This window comes from Schistocerca gregaria, chromosome 3 (genome assembly GCF_023897955.1).
Source record: "Schistocerca gregaria isolate iqSchGreg1 chromosome 3, iqSchGreg1.2, whole genome shotgun sequence".
NCBI classification, from domain to species: domain Eukaryota; kingdom Metazoa; phylum Arthropoda; class Insecta; order Orthoptera; family Acrididae; genus Schistocerca; species Schistocerca gregaria.
The window spans coordinates 691,763,500-691,776,051 of NC_064922.1; the positions used below are offsets into that span (position 1 = coordinate 691,763,500).

At 40.5% G+C, this 12,552-nt stretch overlaps 1 protein-coding gene across 21 annotated transcripts in view; it reads left to right on the plus strand.

The window, feature by feature from the left end:
- LOC126354434 (tyrosine-protein kinase Src64B) overlaps nucleotides 1-12,552 on the plus strand; it is a 269,738-nt gene that overhangs the window by 235,589 nt on the left and 21,597 nt on the right. For all 21 annotated transcript variants that reach the window (XM_050004113.1, XM_050004111.1, XM_050004110.1 and 18 more), the window contains one exon: nucleotides 3,812-3,943. In XM_050004113.1, coding sequence (XP_049860070.1) covers nucleotides 3,812-3,943 — 132 coding nt within the window. The remainder of the gene's footprint in view (nucleotides 1-3,811; nucleotides 3,944-12,552) is intronic.

The window sequence follows — 12,552 nt, forward strand, 5'->3', positions numbered from 1 at the left end:
CTGCGCGTCGATGGGGATGAAATGATGATGATTAGGACAACACAACACCCAGTCCCTGAGCGGAGAAAATCTCCGACCCAGCCGGTAATCGAACCTGGGCACTTAGGATTGACAGTCTGTCACGCTGACCACTCAGCTACCGGGGCCGGACAGTTTAATAATGAGCAGGTTGGACATGGCTGGTGCTGTGTTTCACATTGTCGTGATACAGTCACAGTGCAGTGCAGTCATGGCAGCCACTGAGGGCTTTTTCATATCAGTATGCAAATTCCTTTCTCTGGTAGTGATTATCCTGTAGTGATTGCTGAAAACTGAGACAGGAGGGCCACTGTGGAAGAAAGTAACTTAAATGTGCTGATGGTGGAATGTCAGCTTGATGATGTGGCTGCAGACTGCGCAGTGTGCATATGCTGACGTGGTTCATTTTAGGTGCTACCAGTATGTGAGTGCCTGGTGATGGCTGCTGTTGGTCGCTACAAAGGGTTGCTACTTCTGTATTGTGCAGATGAATTTTTGTGGTTTGTGTGGTTTCAAAGGTTTGAATATGACCAGGACTTCTGCCAAAGAAAGATTGTAAATTTTCTATGCCATGGATTGGAGATCCTCATGTGGTTTAACTGCATGACTTTGCACAATGCTGTTAATATTTTGGGTTCAGTCACTCAAGTGTGCTGATCAGACACAAAACATTATGACCACTGCACACCACAAGATTGAATCCCACCTGATGGCATTGTAACAGTGTGACTTCGTAAGGGAGTGATGAGTGAAGCATAGATGAGTAGGGGAATTATTCTAGTGATGATATGTCCTGCAAATGGGGAAATCCACTGACGCAAGTGCTCTTGATGCAGGTCACATTGTTATGACTAGGTGCATGATAATGAGTATTGTGGAGGCATTAAAGCCAGTTGACTGTTCCTGTACCCCTGTTGTGAACATCTGCTTTAGGGGCATACAGTTCATCGGAAAGTGTTGAATTTTAGGTTCCACAGCAGAAGACCTCTAGGTGTTCCTGTGTTGACCCAATGACATTGTCAGTTATAGTCAATGGATATGTGACACCTGGTCAGTCGAATGATGTTTTGTGTTCCTCTAGGTCAGTGGCCGTGTCTGGATATGCCATCATCCTGCTATAAGTATACACCTGACCACAGATGCTGTGTGATGGGGGCATTTTTATGTTGTGGAGGATATTTTCTCACAAAGCCAGAATTATGTTACAGTGGTCTGAAGAGGATGAAGTGAACTCGTGTTGATGCCTTGTCCATCAAATACACCTGAACTGCAACTCTTGGAATAATTCTAGAATTCTATTGGGTGATTACTCCCATGTCCATAAACCATTGGCTCATGATTTACGGCAATTGCATGATATGAGCATAGATATCTAGCATCACATATCTCCACAGACCTATCAAGGACTTGTTGAACCCGTGCCACACAGGCTCACTGCTATAATGCATTTGAAAGGTGGACTAACATAGTATTAAGCAGGTGGTCAAATGTTTAGGCTCATTAGTATATGTGGCACCAGGGCATGCATATAACATTATTCTGGAGAAGGGAATGAATTGGCCTTGACATAAAGACTCAGTTTACACAGAAAATGCAATCTGTCCAAAGATAACAAAGATACAAGGCATGTTTTGAAAGTAAGTACTCTTTTGGAAAAAAACCTCATGAAAACATTTTTTGAACCAAAATTTATTTTTACAATGAACATATATTCTTAAACTGTTTTTCTACATAGGTGCCACCATTGTTCAAACATTCGTCATAGTGGGAAGCCAACTTTTCTATGCCTTATTCATAGAAAGGTGCTGCCAGTGAAGATAGTCATTGCTGAACATGATTTTTTTCATCATCATTGCTGTCAAAGTGCATCACTCCAAAATCATTCAGGTTCAAGAACAAGTGGTAGTCAGAAAGTGTGAGATCGTGGCTGTATGGCAGGTGATTGGACTGCTCCCAACTGAATTGTTGAATAAGGTTTTGAGTGACACCAACCTAACGGGAATTTGTGTTGTCATGAAGCAACACAATACCTTGACTGAGCATTCCATACCTTTTGTTTTGAATTCTGCACAGTAGTTTTCTCAGTGTTTCACAGTGTCTACTGCACCTGTGGTAAGGAACTCAACAAGCAGAATGCAGAATGCCCTGTCTGTTACAGAACACAGTGCACATGATTTTTGTCCGGACACAGTTGTTTTGAACTTTGTGTGTGTGTGTGTGTGGGGGGGGGGGGGGGGACTTTGTGTTTCCAATCCACCAAACGTTGTTTTGGTTCTGGAGTGATATGACAAACCCAAGTTTTTTTCATCCATCATTGAAGTCTCTCACCCAGTTTCTCACCATTCCATCAGTCATTACATTTTCACCATAAATTTCTAGAAATTGAATTTCAGCTGGCTTAGCATTCTTTGTATTCAAAAACAGCATTACAGAGGTTACTTGTTTAAGACGTGTGTTGCAGTTCAAGACAAGGCATCACAAAAAATTGCATATTGTGCTATAAACACTGCAAACCAGCAGAACAGAACTCCCATACCTGCTTTGTCCCTGCAGTAATTGTGTCTTGTTGTTGCTGAAAGCATTACTTAAACTGAAACAATGTTATGATTCATAATGGGCATTGGAAATATATGAGTCATGGTTGCCATTGTGAGCTGTGTAAAAAGAACAGAACCTTCCTGAGTCCTTATTCTGGAAAGTCCTATGTGAAGTATAAACAAAGGGAAACAGTAAAAATAACCTTCACGTCATAGTTGAGATACTGAGTAATAGAAAGACACATCTTTTGGACGATGTTCTTCACACGCACACGCACACACAGTCCAATGACAATATAGGTGTGTGTGTGTGTGTGTGTGTGTGTGTGTGTGTGTGTGTGTGTGTGTGTGTGTGTGTTTCCATTTCTAATATACACAGTTTTTCCAATGTAGAATATTATAAATAAGAAATTACATCAAGTCTCTCATAACAGGAATCTAGTTCTTATTAACTATGATGCATTCAAATTTTTATGCTTGACATCCTTTCCTAAAGTGAATATAGTGGCGACTGCTGAGCTATTAGGGTTCAGAGCATGGTATGCAAGAACCACTGAAGGTAATAACTGCTGGAGTACTTTTGAGGCATGTTACAAGTTGAAGAAAGGGTCTTTAAACCACGAAAAGAATTAAAAGTATATTTGGCCCATTTACCTGTATTCTGCAAAGAGAAAAGTTGAATAACGATGCTTCAGTTGTAACCTTACAGAAATGAATTTTAAAAAATGTAATAATAGGTAAGGGAAACTCAGTTTTAACTCACAGCTTGTTGTTGAGATAAGAACAAAGCACTCTGCAAGAAACAGCAGATAAGGAACCTTCCTTACATAAATGCAATTAGGGTGCTTATATAAATGCAATAAGGGTTCATGATCAAAGTCTTCTGTGGGGTACTAGAACATACAACGCCTGATGTCAACGTTTTTTTTGTGATCTGTGTGCATTAGAGGTCAGTCATATGCAAAGTGTTTGACAGTGCTATGAAAAGGATCGATTTCTACAAGGCTCACATGTTTAGCAGTCTTTTTGTTGTGTTTGTCTGTAACACAACATCTCCTCTGTATTGTGAATAGCATCTATCCTTTTCATAGTATTGTCATTAATCCATCATGGATGTTCCATTGCTTGTTATGCAAAGTGTTTGTGTTACTAAAGACCAAATATTTAAATACAATATTTTGTCATAGAACTGCAGATATTATTTTGTTGTTTTGTTTTCAGTATCTTAAAATGTTTCTTGTGACATTTATTTCTAGGCTCTAGATTTCCTGTTAAGTGGACTGCACCAGAAGCTATAATCTATGGAAAGTTCTCCATTAAATCTGATGTATGGTCATATGGGATTCTTCTGATGGAACTTTTCACATACGGCCAGGTGCCTTATCCAGGTAATTAAGTGTTTTTAAGACCATTCTGTTAAAATTAAATGATATCTGGCTGAATTTTGTCTTAGTTATAGAAATGATGCATGAGAAGTGAAGCAATAAAACAGGAAACATAACTATTTTCAGTCCTAAACAGACTTTATAAATATTATTTTAAACCTTTCTCTGGTAGGAATCTATGTAGTTATAATTATTAATTATGCATATATGCAGACTCAAGGTGCAAGTGAAAATTTTTACCAATGCCGGGATTTAAAACCGGGTCCCCTGCTCAGTAGGTGGATGCATTAGCCATTACGTCATTCTGGTATGGGGGCTTTGCACAGATGCACTGACTGCCCCAGCATGTCTCCCTCCTCAGTCCAAATTCCCATTCACACCTCAACCCACTCTGTATTTCCCATAAACTCAAACAGCATTGCAGAGGCTCTCCAACTGTGTTGGAGACCCGGCTTCGAATCCTGGCCTTGGTACAAATTTTCATTTTTCACTTCAGTCTGCATACAGATGAAATAGATGTTTAAGATTTGGAAAGGTTCTTGGAACCTTATAGTTTCATTTGAATGACTATTATTATCATTATCATCATTATTATAAATCATGATGCCCAGCTGAGATACATGATTCAACTTTTTTAGTTGAAGAGTTTGCTTTCAATTTCTGTCAAAATCTCTTCTGTCCTGATTCTGTTGGTTCCAGTTATAGGTTTATCTGCAACTCAGTGGTTATAGACAAGTCTAAAATGCAGCTTTACCTTGTATCATGTCATCTCCAATGCCAATTTCTGGAAGATTCTTTCAGTTTTGAGTTACCAATTTTCTCTCTTTCTTTGTATCACTATTTAATAGCAACTGTAAGATAGTATCACTTAGGTATCTAAATTTAGGAGCTTGTAATATGTTACTGAATCGAGTTACCATTACTTGTCCATCAAGGTACTAAGGAGTTCATGTGAGATTTGGAGTCCAGGTCAGCATACAGTTTCATGGAGTTTTCCTAGGCAAAGAATTGCTCCTTTTACTTTCTTGTAGAGAGTTATTAGGGTGTCTGCACAGGCAAAAAATTTCAAAACAATTTTACATCCACTTCAAGAAGAATTCGTGTCTATCTTGGCCACAATAATGTGTTCACTATGCTGTTTGTAGTATCTTACCCGCACTCCTATTTTTTTATTCATTATTAAACCTACTCCTGCATTACCCCTATTTGACTTTGTATTTATAACCCTGTATTCGCCTGACCAAAAGTCTTGTTCCTCCTTCCACCGAACTTCACTAATTCCCACTATATCTAACTTTTACCTATCCATTTCCATTTTTAAATTTTCTAACCTACCTGCCCGATTAAGGGATCCGACATTCCACACTCCGATCCGTAGAACGCCAGTTTTCTTTCTGCTGATAACGACGTCCTCTTGAGTAGTCCCTACTCAGAGATCCGAATGGGGGACTATTTTACCTCCGGAATATTTTACCCAAGAGGACGCCATCATCATTAACCATACAGTAAAGCTCCATGCCCTCAGGAAAAATTACGGCTGTAGTTTCCCCTTGCTTTCAACCGTTCGCAGTACCATCACAGCAAGGCTGTTTTGGTTAATGTTGCAAGGCCAGATCAGTCAATCATCCAGACTGCTGCCCCTGCAACTACTTAAAAGGCTGCTGCCCGTCTTCAGGAACCACACGTTTGTCTAGCCTCTCAAGAGATACCCCTCCATTGTGGTTGCACCTATGGTACGGCTATCTCTACCGCTGAGGCACACAAGCCTCCCCATCAAGGTCCATGGTTCGTTATTATTTATTCCAAACTGATAAATTTTGTCTCCTTGACTAGCAGGCATGATTTTTTTATTATGTTTCAAATAAGTAGAAGTTTGATCAGAAAACATAACAGGTTAATTATAAACCTAGTACTCTGTTTCTCATAATGGAACCAAACATGCTGCCACTGAGGTTTTGACTCCTGAGCACAGCATTGTGCAGTACATTTGACTCTGTTACAGGTTTCTAACACTGAGTAGTCAGAGTTCCAGTTTGGAGGACATGAAAATTTAATGTAATCTTAAGATTTAGTCTGCGTAATGTTTTCACCTACATTCAAAAATCAAAATGTTGAAAATTTGGTAATGTCTTCATGAAGCACATTTTTGTAAACTATAGCTAAACTCCATATATTTTCTTAAAGAACCAAGTGAGCTGATGCAGTATTTAGCATGATAGAATCGCCTTGAGGACAACGATAGTTTAAATCTGCATTCAGCAATGAAGATTTATGTTTTCAATGATTTGCCTCAGTCACTTAAGGCAAATTTGGGGATGGTTCCTCTGAAAGAGGCATGGCTGGATTTACTTCCCCCTCCTTTCATAATCCGAGCTTGTGCTCTGTTCCTGTTGAGCTCGATGTCAATGTGATGTTAAACCCTTTTCTTCTCTTCTTTTTTTTTATCGTAAAACTTTATTGCTGTAAATAAAATATAAGAAAGCAAAGGATAGCTGTTTCATAAATACTTTTACACATCAAGCAGTTTGGGATATTGAGTAAACTGAATGAAATGTAAGATTATGTTTGTATTCTGTGTGGGACATGGTGACACTGCTCCACGCCTCCACGTGTTCCTGCCAAACTGTCAATCCTAAAGTAATTTTGAGCAGGCCAAAGGGTATGACAGAAATAGGAATGCAGTTGTTTTCCCTACATTTCAGCTGTGAACAGAAAGGGAAAATGAGAGGCTGGAGGGGCCAGAAACATGGTTTCTTGGTACCCTCATCTATAGTTTGAATGTTGAAATTAGATGTACAATTGGCATTTTCACCATGAATTTCTTGACTTTTATCCCTTCAGAATTATCCTAGTGGTGGTGATATTTTTTTTTTTTAATTCTAACATTTTAATTCTCATCCAAGCTGTACACTAAATCTATCTAGCCCCTCCCATGCTGAGCAATTACTTTATTGGTGCTTCCATACTGCCAGCCAATCAGGTTAACAATAAGTCTTCAGTGCATACAGCTAAGTGGTTTTTTTTAAAAAAAAATACTTGTGTTACTGAATTAAACACTGCATAATTTGATTAATTGTATGTGTAATCCATTACTGCGTGTATCTGTAAATGCCTTTATTGGAAGTATCAGAACGGCTTCCATTGTCATCCTGTGTACACTGGACTTAGCCACCATTAGTGATAGTTTTGCCTGAGGAAGCGTTACAACACAATAAAGGAAGTGTTATCACACATTGATCTCTTTTTCTTTCCATTTTTTTCAGTTTTTAGGTGTGTATGGGTATAAATCAGTGTCTTGAACAAGTGTATTTATGTTTCAAGAATTGTTGACCATTCATTTTTTTAAATTTTTTTTTATTTATTTTTTTTTTTTTTTTTGGTGAGCCTGACAGCACAAAATATGTCTTGTAGTGATATGATTATGAGAATGATATTGTCAGGAAGAAGAAGGTGTAATTAGATGAATGACGAACACTAACTTCACCTAACAAAGGAAGGTTTATTCAACACTTGCACATACCAGAGTACGGAATGAAGTGCCTTCCGACAGAACACATACAGTATGTATACAGTTACAGAACATTCCAGTACAATGATTCTTGACATTTATGGATACTTCTAGAATGTACTCAAACCTAATATAGAAATTAAAATTTTACACTTCAGGTGAGTTTTGAACTCACGACCCTCCATGCAACTGTCCAGCATCACAACCACCACGTCACAGTGACCACGCCACTCAGCCACGCCACTCAGCCTCCTCTGCGACACATTACTCCCTCCTTAAGAGAACAGCATCTCAGTGTTTATGTCCACCTAGTCCAGGAACGAGTCATTGGTCCTGCATACTCCGACTTTCGATGACTGATGTTCGCCCTGGCAGTGATCTTGTTAGAACTTCCTTTGCCACTACGCTCTTCGTCACCTTTCTGCTTGTTGCCTGTCGCTGAGCTTCGAATTTACCCTGGGTTGCAGGATCCTTATAGGGCTTCATTCAAAGGATGTGGACCGTATCTCTAATCTTTTGTCGTCTTGTGTTGGGGTCAAAATCTTCAACTTCATAAGTAACATCAGACAACTGTTTTACAACCTTATAATGTCCAAAGTAGCGCCTGAGAAGCTCCTCAGAGAGACTATCCTTCCGAACAGGAGTGAAGATCCAGACAATGTCACCAGGCTGGTAGACAACAGGGCGGTGGCCTGCATCATACGTTCAGCAGTCGTTTTCTTGAGCCTGCAGCATGCAGAGTTGAGCTAACTGCCGAGCTTCCTCAGTTCTGGTTAACATCTGGCTGGTGTAGTTGCCGTCCACGTCATCAGGGTGTAACAGAAACACAGTGTTCATTGTCGTAGTCACCTCACGCCCGTGCACCAGGAAAAATGGCATAAATCATGTGGTGTCTTGTTTGGCGATCTTGTAGGCAAATGTCAGGAAAGGTAGCACCACATCCCAGTTGCTCTGCTCAACATTGACAAACGTTGATAGAATGTCAGCCAAGGTCTTATTGAGGCGTTCAGTAAGCCCCTTAGTTTGCGGATGGTAGGAAGTCGTCATGTGATGAGTAATGTTGCACTGACAGTTTCTCTCTATCACATGGTTCGATTGAAAAATTTACCTTCGATCCATAATTAACGACCTTGGGGCACCGTATTTTAATACAATGTCTACCATGATGAATCTGGCTACCTTGAATGCTTTGGCTGTTTTTACGGTTTTTGTAATGGCATAGCATGTTGGATAATCAGTGCAAACAGTAAACCATCTATTGCCACTAACAGATGTTGGAAAATGTCCGAGGAGGTCAATCCCAATATGCAGGAAAGGTGTTTCGGCTGGTAGAATTGGTATGAGTCGGCCAGGTGGTTCCTGAGGAACTGCCTTTCTCCTCTGGCACTCTCGACAGTGGAGCACATAGTGACAGACCCTCCCAAATAAACCTGGCCAGAAAAATCTCTTGCGGATCCTATTGTATGTCTTAATAAATCCTAAATGTTCAGCCTCAGATTTGTTGTAGATTTTCTGTAGAACATTTATTTTATTTACATGTCAAGTTCCATAGGACCAAATTGAGGAGCAAGTCTTCAAGGTCATGGAATGTGTCAGTACATGAAATTACAACATAAAAGTAATAACAGATAAAAATAAATGTTATTAACCCCAAAAAAGTCAGTCCATAAGTTTAAGTAAACACAATCAAGAATACAATAAGAATCAGCTTAATTTTTCAAGGAACTCCTCGACAGAATAGAAGGAGTGACCCACGAGGAAACTCTTCCGTTTAGATTTGAAAGCAGTGGATTACGCTAAGATTTTTGAATTCGAGTGGTAGCTCTCTAAGCGTATGTGTTTAGGAATCACTGGTAGCCACCTCTTACCAAACGGGTCAAAGTTTTCCTTGCAAAGTAATCCATTAACTACCTTAAATTGTCCTTTCACATCCTCTGGTTGATTTAAGGCAAGCGTAATTTGAGATATCTTGGCGTCCTTCTCCTGCTCAGCAGAGAGAGCCTGGTGTGCAGCGAGACAGTCACTATCTTCATCTAAGTCTCGATGGTATAGCACAGGGTTTCTTGAGAGACAGTCAACATCTTGGTGTTTTCTTCCACTTTTGTACACTATGGTAATGTCATACTCTTGAAGACATAGTGCCCACCTGGCGAGTCGTCCTGTTGGATCCTTAAGACCCATCAACCAACAAAGTGAATGATGGTCTGTAACAACTGTGAATGGCCTTCCATAGAGATACTGTCAAAATTTACACTTGGCCCAGATCACAGCAAGACTTTCTCTTTCTGTAGTTGAGTAGTTTTTCTTGACTTTTGTAAGTGTCCTAGAAGCACAGGCTATAACCTCTTTTCCATCCGAAAGTTGCACTAGAACAGCACCGATCCCATACCCACTGGCATCTATGTGAAGTTCTGTAGGTGCTCTCTCATCATACAGACCAAGTACAAGGTCAGTCGTCAGAGCTTTTCGCAGCACATTGAAAGAATTTTTTTGAGCACCACCCCAGATAAATTTGGCATCTGCTTTTAACAACTCCTGGAGTGGCCTGGCTTTGATACAAAAGTTTTTGATAAAATGACAGTAATAAGAACATAATCCCAAAGTGTCCAACTATTTTGATTTCTTTTGCTCCAAAGAGAGACTTTTTTTGGATATAGTTTCAGTCCGCCTTTTTGGAGACACTTAAGAATGGCCCTTCAGGTGATGTAGAAGATTATCCATCATCCGTTAAAAAGTCGCACAAACCATACAAGTCCTCAGGGGCTATGAATGCAGTTTTCTCATGATATACTTTGATTTGCCAGTATTCCGCATACATATCGATGGTTGAGAAAAACTTGGGCCCTTTTAGACAGTCTAGTGTATCGTGAATTCGTGGAAGTGGGTAAACGTCCTTTTTAGTTATCTTATTAAGCTTCCTGTAATCAACGCAGTAGCACCAACTGCCATCCTTCTTCCTGATGAGAACCACTGGTGACGACCATGCTCTCTGCAAAGGCTGAATGATGTCATTCTTCATCATTTTCTCTACCTCATCGTGAATTATCCAATGTTCCATTGCTGACACATGGTATGCTCTCTGGCTTATTTGTTGGTCTCTTGTGCTAATCTGATGCTTCACCATCGAGTTGACTAATTTGTTCTTCACCTGTGGATTGAAGCGTTCAGAAAACTCTTGAAGAATGGCAAGTAGCTTCTTCTGTTATTTGTTAGTGAGATCTGGTGATAGTCAAGATAGAAGATCTTGTCTCGTAGTGGTAGCGCTAATTTCACCCACAGCATGGGAGGTGTCTATGACGCTCAGCTGTTCTGCAATGAATGGCTCAGTATTTGCTATTCACATGCGTCTTGGGAGGATCTATGGTTCTTGGCAAGCGACAGTTAACTATCCACAGTTCACCGAATCCGTTCTTAAATGAGACGACAGAGGCTGTGATGACCAAGTTATTCCTTAGTGGTATGCTTCTCTTACATTCCACTTCAAGATCCATGGGTTGATGCATGGCATGACACATGACAGTTACCTTTCTAGTGCTGACTGCAGGAATGCTCATTTCATCCAGCACGCATAGTCTCCACACACTCTGATGCACATCTTCCTGTCCACAGTATCTCATCTTGTTGAGCATAATCTTTGAGCAACCAGGATCTATAATTGCCTGAGAACCTTTCAAAATGTCTCACCCGAGAATGACGCCATGACTACACTCTTGTAAGACAATGAATTCTAAGGGCTGTGTATGGCCACTTATACCCACACGAATGGTACATCTTCCTGTAGGTTTTACGTATTTCCCATTAGCCACCTACAGTAGAAATGTTTTGTTGTTGACGAATATGGTTTTCTGCAACTGGCAACGGTACTTCTCCGAAATGACTGAATATGATGCTCCAGAGTCCACAAGAGCTTGGATTGGTCAGCCATCCATGAGGATATTTATGTAGTTTTCCATCATTTTTGTAGTGATCGACGGTGGAGGATTTTTCTTTTCAGCTACGTCACCTCCAAGGAAGGTCACACCCTTTAGTTTCCCAGGTTGCGGTGGCCTGGTGATTGGCTGGAGCTTCTAAACGGCAATGGAGACCTTGGTCGGCATGTTGGGGAGCGTCCTCCCCAGCGGCTAGCTTGCGGCGATGGTGACCTACCTCATCCTGCACCCACATCATCTTGTTCACCTTTGTCGTCCCGGAGTTGGCGTCGGCTAAGATCAGTCTGCTGTCTTCTGGTGCAGGCGTCATCAAATGTCTACTGCCTTTCTCGACAATAACGCACCACATGCTCTGGTCGTCTGCAATGGAAACATACTGGTTGGTTATCTTGGGTCCTCCAGACATCAGTCTTCCTTGGTGCCCAAACGGATTCCTCATGCGGCATTGTAGGAATGTGACTTCTCCTGAGTCTCAACATTTTATAATTTTAAAGGGAAATGAAGGACGAGAGATTGGGTTCAATGTCTGTTCCACGTCCTCTTTTATGACCTCTTGAAGTGTCTCGTTTTTTTGCTCCCTGTGCAATCCAACTGCCTTCTAAACTACCTCTCTTACTATCTGATGGAAAAACACTTGTGAAATCAGTTTCTTCCTTTATCACAGACATCGATACGACATTTGGAAGCAGTTAAAACTTCTTGCATGTAATTCTTTTTTGATGCATTGTCTTGATATACTGGCACCATTTTATGAAGTCGTCTGCTGTCGAAACCTCCTTCAGGAATAGGGCTTGATACATGTCCTCAGCAACATCCTTCATGAGATGTGCAACCTTATCTTCCTCCTCCATTCTAGGATTCACTATTTTACACAGCTCCAAGACGTCTTGAATGTAGGATGCTGTAGTTTCTCCTGGGTGTTGTGCTCTGCACTTTAATTTATCTTCAGCGTTGCACTTCTTTCATTGTGTGTCACTGAAATACTTGTGCAGTTCTGCCTGAAATACTTCCCAGCTTGTGAACTTCTCCTCGTTGTTCTCATACTATTGCTTGGTAGTGCCCTCCAAGTAGAAATATACGTTAGCGAAACACACGGTGTCATCCCATTTGTTAAATTTGGCTACACCCTCGTATACCTTCAGCTACTTGTTTGGATTGTGGCCATCATCATGTAA